The sequence below is a fragment of the Copadichromis virginalis genome, linkage group LG10, assembly GCF_057382275.1.
Source record: "Copadichromis virginalis isolate Kocher_CV1m ecotype Utaka linkage group LG10, C_Virginalis_male_GT1.1, whole genome shotgun sequence".
Taxonomy (NCBI): domain Eukaryota; kingdom Metazoa; phylum Chordata; class Actinopteri; order Cichliformes; family Cichlidae; genus Copadichromis; species Copadichromis virginalis.
In genome coordinates this window covers 14,515,643-14,541,886 of record NC_140627.1, presented here as the reverse complement: position 1 = coordinate 14,541,886, position 26,244 = coordinate 14,515,643, and the positions used below count along the sequence as shown (strand labels likewise).

The 26,244-nt window shown below is 39.9% G+C and overlaps 1 protein-coding gene across 3 annotated transcripts in view; it reads right to left on the bottom strand.

Annotated features, from left to right (window-relative positions):
- Positions 1 to 26,244, bottom strand: part of lrch2 (leucine-rich repeats and calponin homology (CH) domain containing 2) — a 35,110-nt gene that overhangs the window by 2,113 nt on the left and 6,753 nt on the right. For 2 of the 3 annotated variants that reach the window (XM_085470060.1, XM_085470059.1), the window contains 20 exons: positions 23,864 to 24,008; positions 23,481 to 23,607; positions 22,628 to 22,733; positions 21,381 to 21,517; positions 21,045 to 21,175; positions 20,794 to 20,881; positions 19,581 to 19,677; positions 19,358 to 19,455; positions 19,158 to 19,225; positions 18,069 to 18,173; positions 17,300 to 17,368; positions 16,964 to 17,026; positions 15,769 to 15,817; positions 15,464 to 15,604; positions 12,495 to 12,545; positions 12,344 to 12,407; positions 8,402 to 8,514; positions 4,782 to 4,919; positions 4,536 to 4,613; positions 1 to 4,136 (listed from right to left, as the gene is read on the bottom strand). The exon at positions 1 to 4,136 is cut by the window's left edge and continues 2,113 nt beyond it. In XM_085470060.1, coding sequence (XP_085326186.1) covers positions 4,017 to 4,136; positions 4,536 to 4,613; positions 4,782 to 4,919; positions 8,402 to 8,514; positions 12,344 to 12,407; positions 12,495 to 12,545; positions 15,464 to 15,604; positions 15,769 to 15,817; positions 16,964 to 17,026; positions 17,300 to 17,368; positions 18,069 to 18,173; positions 19,158 to 19,225; positions 19,358 to 19,455; positions 19,581 to 19,677; positions 20,794 to 20,881; positions 21,045 to 21,175; positions 21,381 to 21,517; positions 22,628 to 22,733; positions 23,481 to 23,607; positions 23,864 to 24,008 — 1,988 coding nt within the window. In that variant the 3' untranslated portion in view covers positions 1 to 4,016. The remainder of the gene's footprint in view (positions 4,137 to 4,535; positions 4,614 to 4,781; positions 4,920 to 8,401; positions 8,515 to 12,343; positions 12,408 to 12,494; positions 12,546 to 15,463; positions 15,605 to 15,768; positions 15,818 to 16,963; positions 17,027 to 17,299; positions 17,369 to 18,068; positions 18,174 to 19,157; positions 19,226 to 19,357; positions 19,456 to 19,580; positions 19,678 to 20,793; positions 20,882 to 21,044; positions 21,176 to 21,380; positions 21,518 to 22,627; positions 22,734 to 23,480; positions 23,608 to 23,863; positions 24,009 to 26,244) is intronic. The other variant, XR_014922506.1, reaches the window with a different exon arrangement.

The window sequence follows — 26,244 nt, the reverse complement described above, 5'->3', positions numbered from 1 at the left end:
ACAGTATCTATAGGTAAGGTAAGTTCAGGTATCAAGTTATTCTTATTGTTTAAAGATAAGAAGTTAGAAAGCTACCATCAGATATACCCAAAAAGCTCCTGTCAGGCTACCACAGTGTAATATTATTATTTTACGTATTATTTTTTCAGTTGTTACATTTGATTGTGTTTCAGAATAAAGGATTCTGCACGGCAATACATTTGGTGAATGCATACAGTAGATACTTTAAAAGAGAGCTCACTGACTGCTGCTTGCTTTGCTTGTTAACTAGAGCCCTGCAGGAAAAAGAACAACTACCACATTCCAAATGACACACCAGGAAACATCACCCAGTGACCAACAGTACAGTCATTCATAAAGACTCAAAGTTATCTGCATAAGTAAAATGTTTGACCTGAGATTCTGTGATGGTTTATGCATATTTTACACTCAAGGTCTGATAAACTGGAAGCTTAATTTTTATCTGTGTGATATCTGTTCTCTGGAACATGACGCCATAGCATCAATAGGGGGGAAAATACAGGCTATTCAGAGGAAGCAGAGGTTCTCATGAACACCATTCAAATTCAGACACTGGGGTTATTAACGTGAGGTGAAAAGCAGTAACATGGAAACCAAGAATTTGGCACACACGCTCGTATCCTGGAATCAAACCAGAAGTGCAAGTCTCTATACTTCCTTTCATGAAGTTTGACCACTGCATCTGAGCAAATTCTCCACAAGTAAGATGGCCAATCGGAGATGCAGCTCATCGGCATAGAAGCAGTTTAAGTTAACAACAACATAAATTATCCTGTACAGAGAAGTTAACCTACAAGTGAACAAATAAATAAATAAAGCTATCCCTCCTCTGAGGCACAGTAGTTCTACATGTTCTGCTCCAGTCTCAAATGTTTTTTCACATTAGTTTTTAGCCTTTGGCTCGTTAAGCTAGTAAAGCTAAGGCTCACCAAAAAAGGACAGGTTTGTGATCCGCCACATATTCACCAGACATCACTCTGCTCTAACCACCCTGTCAACTTGTTTCTGTGGTAAAAAGAGAGACCTTGTTAAAACACGAGACTGCCATAGCTGCGCTATCAAAGACTTCTCTGTCAGAAGTAATTTAACTGGTGTCATATCAGCATGCAAATTTAGAATCAATTAGCCTTCAGTGAAGTCTGTGGCTGTTGGCTGCATGAAAGCTATTGTGTGAGAATGGTGTGAACTAGGTCATCATACTTTGTTTCTAATGGCTGCGAGTGAAGAAACCCGAAGTTAGTGAAGTCAGTTACCGATCATTAACCAAGTTTTCTCTTTGTTTGTTCTGTCAGATTAGGGAACTGGGTATCCTGGCCCTATGAAGTGGTTAGGGATGTCGCGTTAGCCCATATTTAGTAGATCGTGTAGTCTTTTGCCAGTAATCTATTTAATGCAAATCCAATCATTAACCTCACTTTAGGTTTTAATTAAAACTGTGTTTTAAACACAGAGTGTATACACAGTCATTGTAAAATGACAGTACAACCCCTGTGTTGTACTAAGGTTTTGCACATTAGGACAAAATATATTAAATCTGTCCATCGCAGGTCTTAAAATGAGGTAAGCACATCTGGAGATGAACAATAACAGATAACATGATACACCATATCATTATTTATTTAACAAAAAGTAAGCCTTAATGTAGCAGAAGTAAGTCCTTGCTTATTATTCCTAAGCTCCTCTATAAAAGCAGATGCTTTGACAGTTTTCTGGTCTGGAGCACTCAGGTATGAACTGGTTCAATGCCAAGGAGACATCACCAAAGTGACAACAACTTTATGCCGCATATAAAGTTTGTTTAGAAGGCTTGCCAGAGGAAGCCCTCTGCTTTTAAAAGACCATGGCGGACAGCTTAGGTTTGCAAAGTTACATGTGTGCAACCCACAAGACTTCTTGAATGATGCCCTTTGAACAGATGAGACTAAAGTGGACCACATTTGGCAAAAAGAAAATACGATAAGATAAGATTAACTCAAATGTATCATACCTTAAACTGTTAAAAAGCACGGTGGAAGAGGAGTGATGACTTGGGCTTGTTTTGTTTGTATACCAAAGTACTCTAGAGTCAATTATGTGAGGTCACCTGTCCGACAGCTAAAGCTTGGCCAAAACCGGGTCATGCAACAGTAAGTGAATCTACAACAGAAATCCCAGACCTCAACCTGACTGAAATCCTGTGGCGTGTAAAGAAGAGTGGGCCAGAATTCCAAAGTGCCTCTGCACTCTGGCGTCCTTTTTGTTAAATAACATTGTATTATGTCATGTATTAATATGTCCTTAGGGTTATTTAACCCTGGAGAACCCATGGGGTCAAATTTGACCCCATGGGTTCCCTAGTAAACCAATGGGGTCGGATCTGACCCCATGGGTTCTCCAGGGTTAAGTTTTAGACCTGAAAAGAACTATACTTTTAAAATTACATCCTGGTATGATCCTGCTAACCATAGAAATGATAGATGATGAACTTCTTTTTAGCCATGGCTGCAAATCATGGTCTGAGAAATAAAGTTAAAAAATGTGTTTATATAAAAATAAAGAAAATTATTCTTCAGATCTCTTGATTAGTTTATGGTTTCAATTTCTGGTTTGTGTTTTGTCTGTTTTTGTCGTGTGTTTTCTCATGTGGCAGTGAACTGAACTCTCAGATCCACCATATGGAACAGATTAGTGCCAAAGTTAAAAGCTTTTAGTCATTTTCCATTTGCTGGAAAACATTAGATTAACATCTTCAGTTGCATGTGGACAGATAGTGAGGACAGAGACACACAAATCAAAAATGTACACAGTTAAAACAAGTAAATAAATAGATAAATAATAGAATTTCCCTGAAATAAAGTGTATTAGAAACCACACTAAACAGGATGGCTTAGTGGGAAAATAAGACCATACCGTGCGTGGGAAGTTTGTAAGGGCACCCTGAACCATTTTCGGATCCAGGCACCCATCAGTCAGCCGTTCACAAACAATATTCACATAGAATATAAACAATACGGCAGATCTGTGCTGCTAATTTCACATAACTGGCAAGCATTAACTGGAAACAGCTGGAAGCAAAGTATCAAAAGCTTCAGAAAAGGTAAAATCGAGAATGGCCTAGAGTTTAAAAAAAAAAAACGCGGTGAAAAAATGCTACAGTACAAAACAAGATATCATGCTTTTGGCAAAAGCCAAGTTCGTATTATCACAGTGGTCAAATGTCAAGTCCCCTGTTGCATTCAGATGTGATTTATGGTCGAAAGGTGTTGAAACTGCACCAGAAAAACAGGCGGAAAGTCCTCTGTCTGCATGATAATAACATTAAATTCATTCCTAGATTACACCGGCTTTCAAAAAGCACTGTCTAAATGCATTACAAAAACAAAACAATTGATGAATCAGGCTTAGCTGCTCAAAACAGGATATCATCCTTGCATGCCTGATGAAGACTGTGTAAAACCATGAAAACAAAAATCAAGAAAAAATTCACTGAGAAAATAAATTTAACAAGTAAGAAGAGCAACTCAAGTGTAAGGACCCAATAAGGTCCCTCAGTACAGGCAGCCTAGTCCTTTCCAGTGAAAGAGTGAGTTATGTGTCTGTCATTTCCTCACTTCCACTTGGTCAGTGCTGACACTCGCAGACTCAGTGACTAGAAAGAAGGACGCACAAACCTTTAATGTCTTAGATTCACCGTCGTGTGTGCCTCTTCTGCAAGTTTTAGCTCAGCACCTTAGAAAACACGCATCCAGGATGACCCCAGTAATAGGAACAGCATAAGAGTGAAAATGTGATGGAAGAGAGGTAAGTGGTAGCTGACATCATATGAAGAGACAGAAGCATTTAGACATCTTGTCTCCTGTTTCAGTCAGGCAAAAGTCAACTCCAAAAGACCCATGGGGCCACTGTGTCCTCGCCCCACTGGGATCTCTGGTCCCTGGTAATGAGGAAGAAGGTTTGGGCTTGGTAGAGAGGTGATCCTGCACGAGTGCAGGTCTGATGCAAAACTGAGGCTCGTGTCAAACAGTCGAGAGCTGCGTGGGCTTAGAAGTGGGGAGATCCAGCAGAGCCTGCACAGTCACACCCACTTTCACTAGGCCACGTTCTTCTAGGATGTGATGTGGCAGACACAGCTTGTCCTGAGTCAACAGAGAGATGTCTTTTTGTTAATTTTTCTCAGAGAAAAATAAAAAAGAAAGGTGGGGTTTTCAGACAGTATTTAACTGTTATAAGCTTTTCTGACAGGCAGATTTGACCAGAGACAAATAGAATATATTTGTCTTTCATTATTTATGACAGCAATTCTTCATTTGGAGAAGGATCAAGGATAAAGGCAAAAACCAGACCAGTGAGTATGCATGATATAACTTGCAGAAACTGTATGGAACTTGTGCTTCAGAGCCCAACGGTGGATATCACCATGGAAGGTAATAAATCTTCACAGAATATATTGCAAAATAAATACAGGTTAAGTGGTGTTTGAAGTGAAGCGTGTATGAAATGCCTGAATGAAAGTGTTAAATGGTTAATGTTAGTACCTGTGGGACACCCAGCTTCTTACAGGCATCCAAGAAGTTTTCCACGTTTCTCCGGCATTTGGCCATGCTAAGCTTTGGCTGGAAGCCCAAATATCAATCATTTTAGATAATTAAACTCACAGCGGAACAAAATCCACATAGCTAAGCAGACAAAAATTTTATAACCAATAAATTCATGAGAATTTCTAACTCTTGGCATTAACAATTTTTAAAAAAAGACTCATTTGGAAGATGGGGTGTTCTCACCACTGCAGGAGATGGTACATGGATGCTGGCAACAGACCGAGGACAGATATGATTAGCTAAATGGCAAAGGACAACTCCGTCCATTAGAGCTGCTCCAACATCATCCGGAAGCAACACCTTGAGCCTGGACTCAATGTTCTGCAAACACACACACACACAAAACGCACTAAGAGTAGAAAAGGTGTTTAATTTATTAACATTGAATCAATTACTCACAGCGGGTTCTCCATCCTCTCGCTTTCATTTCATTCTGTTAGTTTTAATTACTGTATTTAGCCAAACAGCTTCTTTGGACCAAAGGTTCACGAGAGTGTAATCAGTTAATGATCTGAGGTAAGTGCTGGGGGTGTACCACACGCAGCTTAATGAAAGTTAAGCAACTCTGAAAGATCATATTAAATCCTCCTTTTAATACTTGCTATCTACTAAGCTATATTATTTTTGCTTCCAGTACACCTGAGCATGTGCGTTCTGATAATCACTCCCTGTTAATCAGATGATCTGCAGAGTGTTATTTATGTCTTTATTAAATATCTCCCACATAACCAATTTGTTTGTTTTTGTATGAATGGGTGGGTTAGTACTGCTGCCAGAGAAGAGAGTTGGACAAAATCCAACAAATACTTCTTGGTATTCTTGGTTTATCTATTTGCTGTGAGTCAGGAGTGACAGAAGAATTAGATACTTGCCTCAGGTGGGAAATCAGAAGGAAAGTTACTGTTTATCATTGCAATATATCCAAAGCAGTTGAAGAAACTGGTAATGTTATTGAAGTCAATTGTCTACCATTGAATGTTTTTGTGCATGCTTTCGAACGTGTTTTTGATTTCCCATGAAGTTCATGAATAAGGCACTGTTCTGCTCCTGTGGTGTGATGCTTTGCTTTCTGTAACTTTTCTGAAGTCCATCTGTTTCCGTTTGACCTTTTGCTTGGACTGGAAAGCATTTCTAACCAGCGATGACAATGATTATGTTTTTAGAAATGAAAGTTCTCTTGGCTGCCCAAACAGTGAACTGCTCTGTCCACAGTCTAATTTAAGCTTTCACCCCAGCACGGACAAGCACACCCTGAAATGTCACTTCAGTCAGAGAAGAAGAAGCCACTTGTATGGGTTGAATCCAGCCGTGGAAACTGTTTCTTTCACTTATACAGGCGTCTCCATTAGGACAAATGACCACCTGGCTTAATTTTCAAATATTAGAATTTAAATACTTCCCTTATAACCAAACACGGAAGCTCATACCCAACACCAACATGTAAATCCAAGGGAAATAATAAAATAAAGACAGGCTGTGTACTCTGTACTAGACTGTTAGGTAAGATCACAAACCCTTGCCAGAAAACAGGAATCTAACCGCATTACAAAGCAACTCTGGACAAGATTCAAGAACAAAACCTGAATTATTTATTGACCCATAACCTGGAGCTGATTGTCTCAGACTCCAAGACCGCCTACAAACACACGTTTCAACCACCCTGAAGGAGTAAACAGCACTTTGACAAAGACACTTCTGGTGAATCAAACACACTATTTGTTTATTGATACATTTCAGGTCAATCAGAAATTAATTAAAAGTACATTTCTGATTAGACTCTATGTGTTTATTATAATTTTCCCAGTAGTTTAGATCTATATGTGTAAATTGTGTATGAGCTCCTATCAATTAGGTGGAAGGTGTGACACTGCTCTATAAAATTATCCAAAGCTCTTCCATGTGTGGAAAAATGCCATCACTCCTGCTTAACAGACCACTGCCTGAGTTCAGAAGGCTCTTGCCTCAGATTAATCAGCCCTTCCTTACCATGGCTACATTGCTACAGCACGCAAAAACACTTCCAGTAACCTTCAGCTGTTATCAAAAAAATTCCACCCACTGCAAAAATCCCAGTCAATTTTAAAATACCAACCAAGTTAGCAATTGCTGTCAGGTGGCTGTCTTCTTCTCTGCTTAATGTTCCCACTTATTCAAGTCATTTCATCTGCCTTCAATTTTTTATTCTTATCATCTGATCATTAACGAACAGATCAAATGTATCGTAGCTCGCGTCCTGAGACCACTTTGCTTCCGCAACTTTTCTTGGAAACGAGGCGAGAATCCTCTCGCTGACAACATCTTTAAAAAGAGGTTCACCTCAATGCTATGATGGCCTAACACCCAGTAGAGCCAGACACTCCGAGTCTAAGGAGTGCTGTTTTTCTCAAAGTAATGTCTGTTCTTTTTCCATAACGGAAAGTGTCACCTACGCCTACTTTGTTTTCCTTTTGTTAAGGACTTTCATCTCAGTTTTGGAACACCCTTTTACTTTGTGCCCTTGTTTATTTTTTTTCTCCTTTTGTAAAGATGTTTTGGCAGGTTTGACAAAGAGTTCTTTTGTCTCGGGCAAACCTTATTTGGCAAAATGGTATGTAAGCGTCAGGTATTGTATAAAACATCTGTCAGTGTGTGATGCTATCACAAGTATGCTGTGCACGCCTTGAATTTATAGTGCTTCTTTTACCGGCCTGTATTTCTGTGACAAGTGATGACAGGTTGTTTTCTTCCCCACTGTCATCTCATCACCTCATGAACCTGGCCTGATTAAGAAAATGAAATCATTATTTTTCTTTAGCCTCTCCTATAGAGACTTTGCATCTCTAATGCTTTTCATTAGAATTAGACTAGCCAGTCATTTTGATGTGTTTTGCTCTCTTCTAATGTTTATTATCATGCCAACGACACTGTGCATGCTTCGCATATTTTAGGTGTGTCTGACATTCTCCAACATGCTGACTGTTGGTTACACCTCTGGTTCTGTACAGATGGTTTGCAAGCAAATACGTTACTTCACTTTAGCACCATGGGACGCAGCAGGTTGCACGGGCATGTGTGCAACTACTAAACCACAATGTTAACCTGATCATTCGCTTTCCCCTGATACTTTCTTTGTCCCTTTCTTGCAGGGCTGCTTGAAAATGGCAAAAGTAAATAGGCAAACACATGCCACAGCTTGCCACATTCCCCTCCCAAAAGTCCTGCTGTTAAAAAAAGAAGAGCGGATGCTGCACAATGACAAACATGGCTCTGTCCCAACTTTGTTGACATGTGTTGCTCCCATTTAATTCAAAATGACCATTTTTTCTTCTTAAAATGATGTCGTGTCGCAGTTTAAACATTGTTTAACTGTCGTTTTCTGTGTTCTGTTGTGAATAAAATGTGGATTTATGAGTTTTGCAAATCACTGCATTCTGTTTTTATTTAAATTTCACACATCCTCCCAACTATGTTGGAATTAGTAGGTTGTAGGTCCAGCTAGGCATGCCCAGCCCACCCTGATTCCTAAATTATTTTTATAAGCAAAAACAAAAGTGTTTCAGCCCTCCACACCCATCCCTCCGTTGCTATAGCCCCAGCATAAATAGATGAGTCAATTTAGACTCAGCGTGTTTCTTAATTCCTTGGAAACCAAGTGAAGTCATGATGAATCTGTATTCCTAAGCAGGAAGGCTGGATAAGAAGCAATTGTCTAGCTCGAAGGCGTAAACACTGAAACAAAAGCAGGATCTATTGAGCTTTGGCCTCTGTATGACTCCATGACTCGTACAAACGCAAAGGCATAAATAAGCTGCAAGGCATCTGACCTGTCGTAACAGTCCTATCTTCTCCATTTCCTCTCTCAAGTGCTCCATCTTCCTTCTCATCGTGAAGCTCGGGTCTGTAGAGCTGATCTCCTGATGGCTTCCTCTGGTGAAGGCTAAAATTACAGATGGGGGTAACAATCCAAAGAACACACAAAGGAAATAAGAAGAACAGAAAAAAAAAGTATTTAGTACATCACAGTCGCTCAGTTCAATTTCAGGCCACCTGCTCGTTTTCAGTCTGACAATAGAAATGCAGAGTTAATGTGAAAGTCTATCAAATAATATGAGCTCTTACTGTATAAGACCAAATCCCAACAATGTCCAAGGAACCAATCTGTGCTGTGTGTTACCTGGAATTAGGTGTGGCTGTGATACAATCTAAATCTGTATTTACAGTAGGAAGCGTACAGTGTGCTTGTGCATGTCTTCCTTTATTTCAAGTTATCCCCATTCCTTTGGGTTTACGAGACACAGTCTGGCTGATTTAGTTTCATTTCCTAGTCAGTGAAGGTCTTCTTTACTTTTATCAAAGAGTCTCTGCAGGTTCTCAGTCATCAAAGATGTTGTTGTTGTAATCTAAGGAGCGTGGGAAGAAAGCAAGGCGAGAGGTGAAACGTCTTCAAGAAACTTAAAGACGTCCAGTCACTTTCTTTCCAACCTCCTTAGACTTTTATAAAAGAGCTTTTATAAAAATCGGAGCCAATTCAAAGAATATCACCGTATGCCAGGTAACATATAACAGGTAAATTTAAAAGAAAATTAAAAAACACTCCAAATAAGGCAGACAGAATTTTTTGCATTTAAATACAAAATGCAGTTTTTATATGATTTTGTAAATTAATGAAAACAAAGCTATCCAAAGCTACCTGACGCCCTTGTTAAATCATGAATTTACTGCGACTGCTCAAATTTTTTACAAAGCTAATTTCAGTGGAGGTAAACTTGGAACAGTGGTGAAGTTTGCCAGGAGTGTGCCAGCGGACCAAAATTACTCCATCGTAGACTCATCCAGGAGGTCACGAAAGACCTGAGAGTCTTTCAGAGTTCATGATCCAACAATAACAAAAAGACTGGGCAAAATTCCTCCACAGTGATGGCAAGTTCTCATAAATGTTTGATTTCAATTCTTACTGCTATGGATGGGGCAACCCTGGACAAAGAACCATGCAGACTTGGATAGCTTGTTTCCCCTTAATTAATAAAATCATCGTTTAAAACATGCATTTTGTATCAACTCAGATTATCTTTATCTACTATTAAAATGTGCTGATGTTCTAAGTGTAGCGGTCCCCAACCCCCGGGCCTGGGACCGGTACCGGTCCGTGAGTCGTTTGGTACCGTGCCGCGAGAGTTGAGGCTCAGGTGTGAAATGTGTCGTTTTCAGGGTTTTTATCGGTTTTCAGCGTTATTTTGTTATCGTTTTTATCGTTAACTCGGTTTTCCTGGGTCTTTTCACGTGTGTTATGAATAAATTTCCTTTTTTTCGGTACCGGTACTAGTTTTATTTTGTTGTATTTATCCGCGACACCTTAAAGGCCGGTCCGTGAAAATATTGTCGGGCATAAACCGGTCCGTGGCGCAAAAAAGGTTGGGGACCGCTGTTCTAAAACATTTAACTGTGACAAATATGTCAAAATACTTTTTCATGATACTCTGATCGGTGTTAAAGTTTGTATTTTGTTAGTAGTTAATTTGCAAACCATATATAGGCTAAAAAAAAGTATAACACTTTATGGATTAAACTACAGAAAATGCCTGCATATTTTAAATGAAATTATTTTAAATGAAACAGCCAACATGTGACTAAAGTGCAGACTTTCAGCTTTATCAAAAATGTTACATCAACTATTTAGGAAGTAGAGATATTTGATATTATGACATATTCCAGTTTTCAGAAGCTCAAAATGGACTGGACGATAGTCTGTTCATTGCCAAAAGAGGCCTCTTCCCTCGCTATACCATGACAAATTATGTAAATAAAACAATAGAAGAGTTTTGTCTTGGGGCTACTATTGCAAAAGCACTGTCTCCTTTCATTCCCAGCCTCACAGAAGCTGTGTTAATAATCCAGCAACAAATTCTAATAATCCAGACCTGATTAAAATCAAGGCATGAATAAGAACTTCCATTTCACAGCGTGACACAGTAGGACTCAACCTGGTAATAATTAAGTGATTTAGGGAAGAGCAAACATCAAAAGTTAACACTTAGCAAGTGTGGCAAGCGACCAAGAGTTTCAATTATCTTAGGTAAAAATCTCTCAGGGTCACATACGAAAAGTCGTTTTCTCCTCTTCAATTTCAGAAGAACTGTCAGCCGACCAACCTTTAACAGAGTCTAAGCAACTACCGTATGCAAGATCTGTCGCTCAGAAACATCCTGGGGCTTAAAAGAGATAAATAACGTCTTTGAACGTTGTCAAAATGTGCTAAAGACGCAGGAGGTACAGCAACAGTAAAGCCTCCAAGACAGAACCTTGTAGTACACCATAATCAAGAAAAGTCGAAGACGACCTGAAGTTAAAAGCAGCCGAAAAGAAAGGAAAAGATCAGACAGATACGAGGCAGAAACCGCCCCAAGGCAGAACCTGAGACACACACTGAGTATCTCATTCAAGTAAAATGTGACGGTCAGAGGTCAAGCAACACCAGCAAAGCATTCTGCTTCAGCACTGTGCATCAAAGCTCATTGGAGACTTTTGTCCAAAACAGTTGTGAGCAGCTTAGCCATAACCTTTAAGCCTTTTAAATTTTTTAAAGACCTTTGCACAAGGCATTAGTACAACTTGGGCTTTCATGGTCACTTCTAACGTATTCCTTCGATGCACTTTATTTTGTAAAAATTTATGCTCCTTATTTTTTATTAGAATTCCAATAACTTTCTTAATTTTACTGATCAGTGTAAACCGCTGCGATTATTTTTGCTGTGCACTGGATAATAATAAAACTTCTTCTTCAATATGAGGCCCAAAGAGACACTGATGCAACTGAAGGAGACAAACAAAAGGTCGTTCTTAAAAAGAAAGACTTGTTAAGCCAGTTGAATTAAAGATGAAAGTCTGCACTTCAATCACATCTTGATCGTGTGACTTAAAATCGCCAGTGTACAGATGCAAGATTACAAAAATTGCGAACAGATTGTGGACATGCATTACAAAATGCTCAGCTGGCACTGCAGTCTACGCAAGGCAAGGATTAGCTCTTTGAGATTTATAGTCAGAGAGAACATGCAGTCAGGAGGTTGTCACATTAATCCTTATTGAAAACTGGCAGATGTGATGTTTCCCCGGACACTGTTTGTTTGTTTTTTTTGCTTTTGTTTTTTTTCAGTAGGTTAATTCACGATTTATTATCCTCCTGTCAACGTAAAACAAGTTTTATTTGTACATCCAGGAAGATTTCATGACTGTATCCAAAAGCTGGTTATGGGGATGCAGACCAGCAGTTCTTTAGAAAACCCTCCCTAATTCTTGTGAAAGAATGATGAGACTCCACCTTAAAAAAAAGTGACTCAGTGTGAAAACAAGGCATTCTTAACATTGTCATTTCAACAAATATAGGCATCGACGATGTTTTCCGCGGTAACACATCCTTTAGACAGAGTTGCTTATTTTACCTATGATGTCTTTAGAAGGGTTTTTTTTAGTAAGTAAACACTATTGTTTTGTTTTTTGCTCAATGAAATTGGAACATATGAGAGAGATCTTTTTTCATATCCACACAACATGTAAAATGTAACGTACTTATATCACTTCAGCAGTTTGTTTTTTATTATCTTTTCAAATCGACGGGAAGGATGGGTTCTAACCGTCTGACTGACTTTATTTTTGTTACTATTTTTATGCCCAAGAAACCCCCGAGACAATCATTCCAGTGAAAAGGAAAAGCACTGAGCCAAACGATTCAGACAGTGTCATTTAAAGAACAAGGACATCTGTGTTACCTGATCTTGGCTTAAGTCCAAACACTGTCAGGGTAGTGCTGAAATCAGTGTTGCGCAAACCCTCCTGAGGATAAAACATTCACATCCAATTCAGAATGGGACGCAGCATTAACACTTACACGATCTTTTAAGATAACATTTTCATACCCACCTCAGAGTCAGCGTTGCCACTCGAGTTTTTGCGAGCACTTTGGCATTTGTACTGTCAACAAAAGAGATAATTAGATCTTTGTTTCATGCTAATTGTTCATCTCCTGTTCTATTTATGGGAGCAAACCTGGTGCTACATGTTTGTTATTCATTTATCTAAACAGTGACACGCTTATTAAAAGAGTGATCGGCACATGTTTATACATTAAGTGGCTAGTGTGCCTCTAAATCGCACAAAAATAATGGAGCGAGTATCTTGCCCGTAGATACTGTGCTATGCAGACTGAAGGCTGGAAAAGCCAGGGATCAAACCGCCAACATGGCCATTAGTAGATGACCTGCACTACTATGCCGTTATTTTTGTCCCTCTATTCTAAATGCACGCAAAAAAAAAAAAAAAATTGCAAGTGCAAATGTTGCATTTTGGGGAGAAAATTATTTTAAGTGAAGAAAAGTTTAATTTGAGCCAACAAAATCCATTGCTGCATACAAGAAATGTATTTCAGTGTTTGCTATTATCCATATGCACACACAATAACAGCCCCTCTCGCTCAGTTGTTGGGATTTGTTCTTGCTCAGATCTCTACTCTGTCTGCTGACAGACACCTGCGGACCTGTTCTCAACATTTCTGCACCCTGCGCGCTCACCTCTTTCTGTACACCCTTATAAGTGTGCCACAAAACCAACCAATCACAGACTTTGATGCAAAAATACTGATTGGCTGTTAGGGTCTCCAATCAGCTCGCTAGCTACTGCATTCCGGAAACACGGTCCAGAATGTAGCTAAACCCATTTTCGGTTACTATGTTTAATTATTTTATTTTAAAATATATTATTTTTCAAGACCATTATGGTTTTAATCTAGTTTAAACCAAACCACTCCACTGGGTTTAGCTACATTCTGGACAGTGTTTCCGGAATGCAGTAGCTAGCGAGCTATTGGTGACCAAAACAGCCATGAGAATTTTTTGCATCCAAGTCTGTGATTGGTTGGTTTTGTGGCACACTTCTAAGCAGGGGTGCACATAAGTGGTCCGCAGGTGCGCATTCGCTGTCAAAATAAAAGACACGCACCAGATAAGAAGTTGCAACGCGGATTTGCGTACATATAAAAGGCAGTGTTTTTGTCCGCTAGAGTGGGATTTTCACGGCATATTCTGCACCACATCTCTGTGCGTTCATCATTTGTTTGAAGCCAGCTCACCTCCTGCAACCACTTTTCCGAGAATACGAGCTTCTTTTGTGGTTTGGACTCCTGACATTTCTTTGGAGGTGGAGGAACACCAAAGTAATTGCTTAAAGGAGCTTGCTTCTTCGACATCTTTAAGAGTTCTAAACAAATGCCTGTCCTCCTCCAGAAAATCTTATGTACGCAAACAATGCAACTTCTTATCTGGTGCGCCTCTTTTATTTTGACAGCGAATGCGCACCTGCAGACCACCTATGTGCACCCCTGCTTATAAGGGTGTACAGAAAGAGGTGAGCGCGCAGGGTGCAGAAATGTTGAGAGCAGGTCCGCAGATGTCTGTTAGCAGACAGAGTAGAGATCTGAGCAAGAACAAATCCCAACAACTGAGCGAGAGGGGCTGTTATTGTGTGTGCATATGGATAATAGCAAACACTGAAATACATTTCTTGCAGGCAGCAATGGATTTTGTTGGCTCAAATTAAACTTTTCTTCTCTTAAAATAATTTTCACTCAAAATAGAAGCCTTTGACTTCCGTGTTCACAATCAGTGCGACTCTAATCATTCTGATAAAGTCATGCATTATTGTACATTTGGAGATGGCTATCACAGAAAATCAGATAGAGCATGCAATTCTGTCTGATAGCACAATGTATTCTGCAAGTTAGGGCTGTGCCATATGACCAAAATCTCATATCCCGATATAAGAATTCTATCGTCCGATAACGATATAAATCACAAAAATGTAACATTTTCTGTAAATTCTGTGAATCTCGGGCAGCTCGACTTGCGGGAAGTGTTTCTAACTGCGCGTCATGTAGCTGGAGTCGAGTGTTTTAACTGATGCATGAAACTACACATTTTTAGACATAAGTTGTAAAGGCCGCCTTTTTCATTGTGAGTATTTATTACACAGCGTGCTGCGGGGAAAAGCCTGTTCTAACGTTTGAGTCTAAGGTTTATTTTTTAGCACCTGGCGGCTCTTTTTAAATTCTCATCCGTAAATAATCTGCTCTTTCACGTGATTCAGTTTATTTTGAAAAGTCTCAACAGGATCTTGAGCTTTATTGTGAAAGGTTTATGTGGAACATAAACAAGCGGACACGCGATGCTGTTACCGTCGCTGTTGCTAACGACAACGCATAAAAACAAATGCTTGTCTGTCTGTAGTGTGGTTATATTAAATATAAGAGAAAGAGAGAACTTTAAGAAATTAATATAGCCACTACAGTGACCATCAAAACGATGAAAAAATATTGCCGTAAACAGTTTATTTTGCGACACCACGAAACAAACGATAGCGTAAAAAGAAACAGACGTTTTTATATCGTCATCCGATATATATCGTTATATTGAACAGCCCTACTGCAAGTAGATGCAATCTAGAAAGTCCCTGGCCCATCTGCTCGCTCAGCATCTGGGAGCGACAGACATTGTTTTTTCTTTCCAGCAGTCTCCAGAAATCCAAGCCAAGATTATGTTTTGGTCTGTTGGTAGTTGTTTATGAATACGTGTGTGAATGCATGCATTTTTTGTTTTGGTCATGTAGACACTACATTTTGTTCTTCACGGGGACTGTTTATCACCTGCATTCATCCAAAGCCTAAAGAAACGTGACGGATTTTGTACAAGTGCAAGCACAGAGTACAAGCAGACTACATGCAAGAGAACTTTTGGTGGCAGAAATTTCGTCTCTTGTCTGTAAATTCTACACATCCAAATCCAGAATGTGTTTCAAAGACATTACTGAATATGCAGTGAGAATCTGGGAATTTGCACAACCTTCAGATAATCTTTTCGTAGATACTTGTTCCGCCTGCGGTCTTCATTCTGATTGAGGACAGGTGGGATCTCAGGCCACTTTGGCTCTGAATCAGACTGATCTGTCTTCAGACAGCCATCAAAGGAGCAGGAGGAAGAGGGCTGTAAACACAAGCAGTTAAAATTAATCTAAAGAAAATCTCTATAAAACTCTGCGCATCTTACAGAGAAGAATGGGAGGCACAATCAAGAAAAAAAACACAAGCCTGGAAAACCGGGCGTGAATGAAACACGGTATGTTTGCTTTAAAGAAAGTAAGTTGGTACCTGTCCACTCAGCACTGACGCTCCACTGCTTCCTTCATCTAAAGAGGCACTGATATAACAACACAATAACATCACAAGCTTTTGTTTGACATTCAAATACCATGAAGTTATGTTACATGCAACTAACAAAAGAGATTAGGGTCAACAAATATTTGGAGACAGGGAGACAAACTGTGCATGACTCACACCGCCAGTCACGTTTTGGAAAAGTTGATGGGTTCTAGAACAAATCTGGCTGCTCTGTGTTACTCACAAACAAATCTGTGTGCAAGACTCCTGTATATCTCACAGCTAAGTGTTACTTGAGAACACCACCGAGCTGCCCTGTGATTAACTTGAACAACACTTTGGAAGCTAGTAAATCACGTCTGCAGCAGTTTACTGGCCCCGGACATGTTGAGTTCAGCTTGAAAAATGTGAGAAGCAGCTGCCCATAAAGTGGCACGGTCTGACTTTGAGTACACTTTGGGTGAAGACCCGTGAGGTGATCTTTGTGTGCAAGTTTCACTAAATCCTAAGCAACACTGTTGATTAGTGATTAGTGATTAGTGCTCCCCATTAGTGAGGAGTAGTGATTCTGGTGGACGCTGCCCAGACTGAGGACTCTATCGCTTAAGCTGCCAGATAAGACAAGAAGTCATAAAGATTTAAATGCAACAACACACAATTTTAAAATAAGCTAAATAATTAAAATTTAAAAAAAATCAGTAGCGCAGGAGTAAAGCAGGTAACCCTGGGAGCAATCCAAAAATGGAATAAATAATGAATTTTTAAAAATACATTAAAAAAAAAATTAAAAGTAAGGTCACAATAAGTCTTTGAATGATAATGCCAGAAAAAGGAGGTGGGTTTAGATTGAAAGATTTTAGCGCTTTCAGATTCTCTCAGGGACACCAGCAGAAAATTCCATCAGCAGTCCATAAAAGCTAAAGGTTTCCTCCCCAAATGGCAGATTGGCACACAAGGAACGAGAGGGCACACTGCTTCGCACGCTTGTAAGCATGTGAAACGTACTGGAGTGACACCATGAAGTACTTTAAAAACAAGCAGAGAGGATTTAAGAATCAACACAAACTGACAGGTGCAGGGGTGGGTATTAATGTGCTTTCTTAGCAAACGTGAGTTATTTTATCTACAAAAGTTACATCTCTCTAGTTTTCTTTGGAAGCTGAAGACGCACTAGCACAGAACTCACCTGCGAGCGGTCTGAGGTGTGAGTCTCGGTTTGCTGCCGGAGCTTCCAGAGTGACTGAGGAATCTGCAGACGGACACATACGGCAAACAGATGAACACAAGAACTGTTCAAACAGGCTGAGATTACATTGCACATGCAGTGCATGAAATATTTTTTGACCATGTCACAAAAAACCCCCAAAACCTCAGTACACTGAGTCACCAAACACTGAGTCACAGGAAGTGAGTGCAAAGAATCAAAAATAGCTGCTACTTTATTCTCGTAAGACGCCTGTATGTATGAAATGAATTTGAAAAAGCAAACTGTAAACCATGACAAAAAAAAAAATCGCTCTACCTGTGTGCCCGGCCGGTCACTCTCCTCCTGTGAATTAGACTTTCGGCTCTGCAAATTAAGGACCGTCGTCTAAGAAGCCACGCAAACAAGCAGTAGGCAAGTCGGGGGAACAGGAGAAGATCAGGAAATGGCAAAAGTGGAGAAGAAAAAGTCAGGTAAAGCTGATATGGGTCTGACTTGCAAAGACAAAAGCGGTAAAGTGCAGTAGGTAGAGATGTGGCGTAAAAGATTGGGCAGGAATGCTGACGCAGTGGATTTGTTCAATGAGTAAACCAAACTGTCCAGTTCACTGGAAATGTAGACTTCGATGCCTGTCTGTTTGCTCTGTCAAACCACTTACAGGACTATTACTTAAAATTTCTATACAGCGGGGCATGTATTAGTCACGGCACATTTTTTATGACTACTTTGCAAAACGCTGGCATCAAACTGATGAAGCTTAGGCAGTAATGCTGCTTTGTTTTAAAAGTCACGCTCAACGACTTTGGAAAGTTTTTTTAAAACAACTGTGTTTCTTTTAAAAGCTCATGATGTAAGCCTACTTTGTAACGCTTTCCTATACAGAAAATTGTTAGAAAGGAATAGATTAATGAGGACTTTAAGCGGATTTAGTAATGCTGTTGGTATTATAGGCTTGCAGGGAGAAATCGCTGTTAGGCTAACTGCAGAAAGATGTTACATGAACAACACGGATTTAAGCAGCTAAGCAAACGCTGATGTACCACACAGCTACTGTTATGTTACGAGAGTAGACGTGAGGGCCACACACCTGTTCTGCTGCTCCTGCTGCAGAAGCTGGACAGCAATCTTCCTCAGGTCAAGCACTTCCTTCAGCTCATCGTCCTCTTCCTCAGCTAGCTGCTCCTTATCAGAACTGGGAAAGGTGAGGAACAAAATTACTATCAAGTGATTAATTAGAGATATATCTAGGTGTGGGCACACATCCATTTATTATTTTCTTCATATCCAATTCAGCTTATCCCAGCTGCCACAGGGCAAAGTTTGCCCACCCCCTCCCAAGCCTGGTCATCAGTGTGTCGCAGGGCCAGCACATTTACAGACACGTGTGGAATCCCCAGTTAACCTATTATGTTTGTCTTTGGTTTCAGGCTGAGACATGCAGATGATTAAAGGGGGAAACCTGCTGGCACCACTCATCATCGAAGTCGCTGATTGATGTGAATGTCAATGCAATTTGGTAGAAAGCCATCAAACTGTGTCATCACCTAACGCGTCATTTCCAAAGAGATCTCCTTGGTAGTACATGCACAAAAAAAATAAATAATACAAAATGTCTTTTTGTGTGTGCTAAAAGCTCTGCCAAACCAAACACCAGTCTGGCCGCCACTTGCGATAAGAAACAAAGTGAAAGTTTTTTTTCTGTTCTCTCACGCCCCCTCGCTCTTTCTGCGCATGGTTTCCTCTGGTTCCTGTAAATTGCTGGAGTGGCACACCTGGTCTGTATTAACCACTCCTTGGCTCCAGTATAAATACCTAGGTCTTCCCACTCACTTCTCATTAGAGCGGGTGAGCAGTGTGGCAGTCACGCTAAGGCTAACCACTCCTGGTGTTTTCATGTCTTTTATTGGATATTTCTGATTCAGGTTTTTCTTTCAACCCGCTAGCCTTGGGGCACACTGAGCCCAACATCTTGGCTGTCCACTCTCCATATGCCTAACCTCATCTCCGGGCTTGCTTCCTGAAAACAAATTTTGCTCTGTTGGTCTGTCTGGATCTGATTTGGGTAGCAATTAGCACAACCTGTGCCAGCTCACCTTCCAGCGAGCGGTTACGTTACCCTAAAAAGTCCAGGGGATGGTGGAAAGTAACAGCATTGCACACACAAAAAAAAACTCACCCTGACTCCTCTTTCCAGCTGTCTTTATCTTTGCTTTGGTGAGACATGTTAAGAACTTTCTCCAGTTCCTGGAACGCACACAGGGACATCACGTCACGTCACGGGACCAAGCACACAGAGATAGATATTCTCTCCCAACGTGTCTTCAAAAGATTTCCCACATTCTTCTCGGTTTTCTAGACTGATTGATGAATTCATACCTTTATACAAGACACATGACTGCTTTGCTGCCCATTGCACTCTGACAGAGCAGGATCCTCGTCCGGGTTGGGCTCTATAAAGTCATAGAGATCCTGATCTGATAGAGGGAGGAAGCATCCGCGTTCATCACATGAACTGTCACATTTTTAGGCACTTTATTCAACAACCCCGTGTCTCTGTTATTGCTTTCAAAGGGAATATGTGATACTTATTTTCGGTAACCTTTGCAAGAGTCCATTTTGGAGAGGAGTGACAGGGCGTCGGCACGGGCTGTCTCTGAAACTTGAGAGTGCAGGCTGACAGTGTCATCGTCTGAAGGCTGAAGGAGAGGAAAACAGAGGAATGGGAAGTCAAGTTTCAAATGCAATCAATTCACCTGAATTATTACTGTTGCTATTTTGGGTATTTAAATGGAAAAGGATTAAAAGGAAAAAAAACCACACCTGCAACACGTGACTGTAGCATTTGCCAAGTCACGTTTACAGCCTTACTAAGCAACTTTAATGAGCAGATATATTATGTATATATTCAGTTCCTCCATTAATGATCTTTTGAGTTGCATTTGTAGTTCTTTGCATGTATCCAGACATCCTTCTGAAAGTATCATTGTCTCTTATACTGGTTTGGGTCTCGTCGGTTATTCTCCTGTCACAACAATGAGCTCACACAGTGTTTTGCAATGCTATAGCTTACAGGCATAAGGGAGGCTACTCAAGTTTTGGAGGGAAGTCCTTTAAATATGTTATTCAGAGCTGCACATTTCCACCTTCTACTGTCACATCAGTATTTTTCCATTTGGATTTCTGCCACCTTCACAAAGCTTCACGTGTTGCTGCTGACAACCAACCTCCCTGCACATTTGCTTTCCATTATCCAACAGTGCCCTGCAGGTCACATCTTGCCACTTGGTCTAGTCAGATATTTATGTTGTTTTACCAAGTGTGCTAACATTTACTTCTGTCTGTATTTTTTTTTTAAACAACAGCCCCTTTATCGTGGCAAATGATAAAGGGGCCAAGCTGCTTCTTTTCTGTGCACCTGCATGAGTGCTACTACCAAAGCCTAACGCTCTTTCCACTCCTTAGATTTAGTGTGATTAACAAGTCGACCACCTATAAAAACAGCTCATATTATATCAAGAAAATGATACGGGTTACCCTTTCATAGTTATATATCTCAATATGTGCTCTTTCTTAAGTAGTAAAATGTATTTATTTTCTCACACAAGAGAAAATAAAATTGTATTCTACTTTCTGGGGCGTGGCTCACCTAGGAATGACAACTCCCTAATATATAAGTCTGTTTAAGCTTTCAAATCCACCCATCACTGATGAGATCTGGTTTCAGAAAAATATAGCTCAGCTCGAGGCTCCAAAACAGGAAGGCACAAGTCAGTGAGTGATGTCACATGTGTGACACTTGTTTGGACTCTCACCTCTGTTGTAGACAGCCTCTTGTCACCATTGTCACTACCAATTCCAGAGTCAGGACCGTGGTTCTTACTTGGGTAAAAATCTTCCATGCTGAAATTGTGCAAAATGACATAAATTAGACAGCATTAAATGATTAGATAGCAGAAATGCAATGCATGGTGTTTTTAACAGAATAGAAGTGATAAATAGATGCATTATGATATAATGATATACTTGATGATGGTTGCAAGTAAGTTAGTAAATCTGTCAGCACCTATCTGTTAGTGGTTGCGGTAGGCAACGCTTGCCAAGAGAGGGGAGGTCCAGGGTGTCTGGTTTCTTATCCATCCTACAAGCCTGCATGTTCAGGTACTTAAATATGTGCACTTTGCCTTTAAGACAAATCTGAAATAGATAAACACAAAATGTGTTCTTGAAGTCACTCCAACCACTACAGAGGGAACTACAAGGAAATCCACGCGGGTGGATGGGTTAGATGTACAAAAACAACCACTTTTTTTTTTTTTTTTAAATCCATAAACCTCCAATTGTTCTGTACATCTGTTCCCACATATGGGCAAAAGCACCACCATAAAGCAAATCCTCATACCTGTGCCGGTGGAGACTGCATAGGGTTGTTGTCTAGGATGATGTGCTGCAGTTGCCTCAGCTTCCTGTAGGCTGGAGGAATCTCTGTGATCTTATTGCAGGAGAAGTCAAGTCGGATGAGAGGCAGGTCAGCCAACTCTGAAAATACAAATAACAAGAAACTGATGTGCACTGCTTCGACTGCACAATCATCAGAAATTTGTATGTGCTGTTAGGGTAGATCTTATAAAAATAGTTTAACAACATCATTAAAACAGAGTCAAGTTCTTGTTTTTGGGCTCTTATCTTAACCCTGAAGCAACCACAATAATTCAGCAAATAAAAAAAGATCATATCTGGTCATATCTGTATCTATAAATATGTTATTACACATTTTTTTTCAATTGCTCTGTTTGTCATAATGTACTCTTTCCATCCATCTATGGCAGAGGTTCTAATGTTAAGCTTTTCAAAAGTACTTTAATGTAAAAAGGGGTTAACTTGACTTGTGATTAAAATGCATTTCATCCTTCAAAATTAATGGCAATATTTTGCTATGGTTCTTACTTTAAGGGCATGTAGAAATATGGGTAAAAGTATCTCTAACTGCTTTTAAGGGGATTTTTTTAGTTCATTGTGTTGAACACGTGATTTTTTATACAGAATTTTATAAATATTATTAATCTGTTAGACCGGTTTATGTATATATTTTCACGGACCGGCCTTTAAGGTGTCGTGGATATATACAACAAAATAAAACCAGTACCGGTACAGATTTATTCATAACACACGGGAAAAGACCCACGGAAACCAAGTCAACAATAAAAACGATTAAAAAATAACGATAAAAAAATAATAAAAACCCTCAAAACCATAAATTTCACACCCGATCTTTAACTCTCCTGGCCTGGTACTAAAAAAGCCACGGACCAGTACCGGTCCACGGCCCAGGGGTTGGGGACCGCTGTGTTAGACAACAGCACAGACTGCATGGATTCATGTGCCACACGTAGGAATTGCTCGAGTTGGGCTTGTCAATTCAGGTATCCTTAGTTATTCAGACATATATTACTATAATTTATTAAGTTGCCTTCTGCTATGTTTATCTGTGCCAACAGTAACAAGACAGGCAACACAAAACATAAAAAGCACAGTTGTATCTCTTGGCTGTGAAAGTCTGGCATAGATGCCAAAATGTCTCAGTGATGCGCAATCAATGCGTCTCAAGTGAAAGAAACACACAGAGAGCTTCATGAGTGATGGATTTACCATCAGGCAGCATGTGAAGACTATTCTTCCTGATGTTGAGTTCTCTCAAGGCTTGAAGCTTTCCAACTTGAGCAGGCAGCGCCTGGATCTCGTTTGAGCTCACGTCCTGAAATCCAACCCAGCAGGGGGAGGCAAAGAGTGAGAAACGGAATTATTAGCGTTCACTCTCTCACCTCTCACACACACATACATATAGAAAAATGGGAAATGGGTGCAGCAACTTACTGAGACATGCAAAGAACATAGAAATATAGCATAAAAGGCAAAGGCAGAGTTTGTACAAATCTATTGAGCTTGGAAGTCCATATTTAGTATGACCACCTTTATTCTTCACCACAGCCTGAACTCTCTTAAGGCAGCTTTTTTCTCATTTCTTTAAGCAGTCCTAAGGCATAGTTCTCCAGGCTTCTTGAAGGACAATAAAAGCTCTTCTTTAGGTTGGATCTTTTGTTCTCTTCTCTGTCATGATCATCTCGCACTGCTGCAGGTAGTCTTTCAGGCCTGTCACATTTTCTTTTGTCATCACTTTGTCCAGTTTTTAAGAACATACTGCACACCATGCTGAGATATGTCAAGTTCTTGGCTAATAGCTTATTGGGAATCACCTTGTTGGTGTAAAAATACAATTTTATGTCTATTGAACTGTGTTATCTGGCATTTTCTTATAGATTCAACTAAATGAATTGGAACAAACGGTTGTGTTTTTGTGACAGGCTGCTAGTTAAAAAGTGCCTAAAGACACAATTTAAAATTGATTCTTTGCTAAGTTTTCTGTTATGTGTAGACAGAACACTGGTGTATGTGCCTCAAGCTCTGTACTGTATACAAAGGCTGATGTATACAGGCTGCTCACCAGTTCCATTAAGTCTTTGGCCTTGCCAATCTCTTCAGGGATGGACACAAGCTTGTTGTTGCTCACAAGCAAAACCTTCAGGGGAAGGTTGAAAAGGTATTTCGGCAACACTGTCAGAAGATTTCGGCTGCAGAGAAAGACAAAACAATGACCTGCATTTAAAATAGCATACAGAAGCGTGTAACACTGAGACGATGGTGACTGGGAATTGAGTTGTAGCAAAAGAGGAAACATCTCTTTCGCACGAGCATTTTCACCCTGTAAGTAAGGTGAAAGGGGAACAGGCACTTTTTTGGCATATAACTGAATACCAACATTCACTCCTTTTGTATTCAATTAGAGTCTGAAACAATAATAAAAGTATAGTGTTAGCAATGGCTCACCTGATGTCCAGATAAGTCAGCATCTGCAGATTGATAATAGCTTCTGGGATGCACTTAATGCAGTTGTGGTAGAGGTTGAGTGACTCCAGGGGGGCAAACAGACACACTTCTGGGGGGATTTCTGTGAGACGATTCTTAGACAGATCTGCAAGGAGAAGAAACAGAATACTTGTGTGCATAAGCACACTGGTGACAAACTCATTATAACCCTTTAACATCAGTTATGTGTGCTTTTTGCACAAGAAGCCATTTCCAAAGCCTCGAAACACTGATCAATACATATCTGTGACAGAGCAGTAGGAAACGTAGCTCTTCATCGAACGTTGGTCTAATATTACACCAGAGTCTTGGGCTTTATAGGTTTGAGTGCTGCCGGCGGGGTCATACGTCAGTATTTCCAGCATCGATCTCACTGGGAGTGGCACGTTAATGGCTTTAGATTTGTATGAATGAGTGGAGAGTGTTGGAACTCATCCTACATCTGTCGTTTTTTTTTTTTTTGAAAGACAAGTTAACAACAAAATAAAATAACCATAATTTTTTTTCTGGGTTACTTTTTGAAGAGAAGAATCAGGTTTGCTGAGGCACAGAATAATTTATTTAGGATCCTTTATAGGATTTATCTCTTTTTATTAAAAGAACGGTCAAAAGTGAATGAGTTCTATGATTGCATTTAACTGAAATAAGTCTTTTTATACAAATTCAACATATTTGCAATCATTTTATGATATATAATAGAACAATACCAGAGTAAACAACCATACTATCAACTGTTAAGGCTATAATAGCATGGCAGCATATCACAATGGCTAAATTGTTTTTCACGTTTAAGAGCTTAGTTCACCTTCACTCATATTAAAACCCACGCCAACAGTTAAATGTTAAGAGTTTTGCATGCATTTCTTAGTTAAGATATCAACAAAGTTACAAGGAATTCGTCTTAGGAGTCACTATTGTCCCTTGCCAAGTTCAATGCCAACCCATCTCAATCCTGTCACGACGTGTCACCTACAGTAAAACACCCGGTGCCAACTTCAAGGTGTGGCTAGAAAGGAAAATGAGTATGAGTCACCTTCTGGTAACCACAAATGGCAATAACAACTGTTGACAGTACAGCTAATGTGACAAGTTCTCCTAAACTTGTCGAGCTGTCTGTTGTGTCGCCTGATAACACTGAAGTTAGCTTCTAAATTGGCAGAAGATGAATGTTTAGCACACAGATTTGATAAGTAGGACACTTTCGTTCAAGATATTTTGTGTAAACGACAAAGCGACAGCAGAAGTAGCGGTTAAACACGCTCTGTTTAACCGCTGAAGGCAGTTTGCTAAAAAAAAAATCATAGCCATGCATTAATGAGCTACATGCATGTGCTTTTGTTCTGCAACAGGAACATGAATGTAATCTCTGCTTCCACCCCCCATTTTTATCTGCCTGCTGTAATAAAATATTTAGAATTCATCCCAACAACGTCAAATAAAGGAAGCATACAGATACAGATGCTTAAGCTCATTATGCAGATATCTGTCCTCAGCCAGCATTCAGAATTTCCACATGTATTCCAAATACTTACTTTGGAAAGTCATATTAAATAATGTTTATCCTATATACTGCTGATGGTCTTTGAGGCTCAGTCTTCAACCTATGTTGCAAGAGGAAAACAGGAAGGTTCATCCACTGAAACATGACGATTAAATTTCACTGCTACCTGCCAACAAAATGTAAATATGCCCTGTGATCAATTGAAGCATAGCTTAACTCTTTATTTTCTTTTAAAGGTCTTTAGATCGTGCCCACATTTCCGCTTAAATAATCACTGACCCCGTGCACTTTAACCAGAAACACAAGGATACTTGTAAGGTTACCTTGCACTGCACTGAATTCCCCGTCAAACACTTATTGATTCAGTGTCTATAAATTATGTGTGTACGTGTCTGCGTGTGTGCTGTTGGTATTCTACTCATGTTTCACTAACCTAAATCTGTTAACACAGTTACATTATGAGGATGTCTGCTACAAAGTAACATAAATCACTACCTACTAAGATTAATGCCTTTTTAAAGGTTGGGCAAATAGTAGTTTAGATCAGAGGAAATTGACAGTAAGTCAAGTTAATGTCCTTTAAATTCTTTGAGAATGTGGACACATTGGCACATCACTTTTCTAAAAGCACCTTACACCGCAACCTGAGTCTTACAACTCTGTTTTTCTACTGTACACATGCTCACATACGGATAATACACCAGGGTTCGGTGTAAGGGTTCAGTATCGTGGCAAGGACATTTCAACATGAGGAGAGTAGCAGGGGGTTAGTGAACAACCCGCTCTCCCTCCTGAGCCGTGCGTGTCTGTGTCCGTGTGCGTGTGTGTGCACGCGTGAACA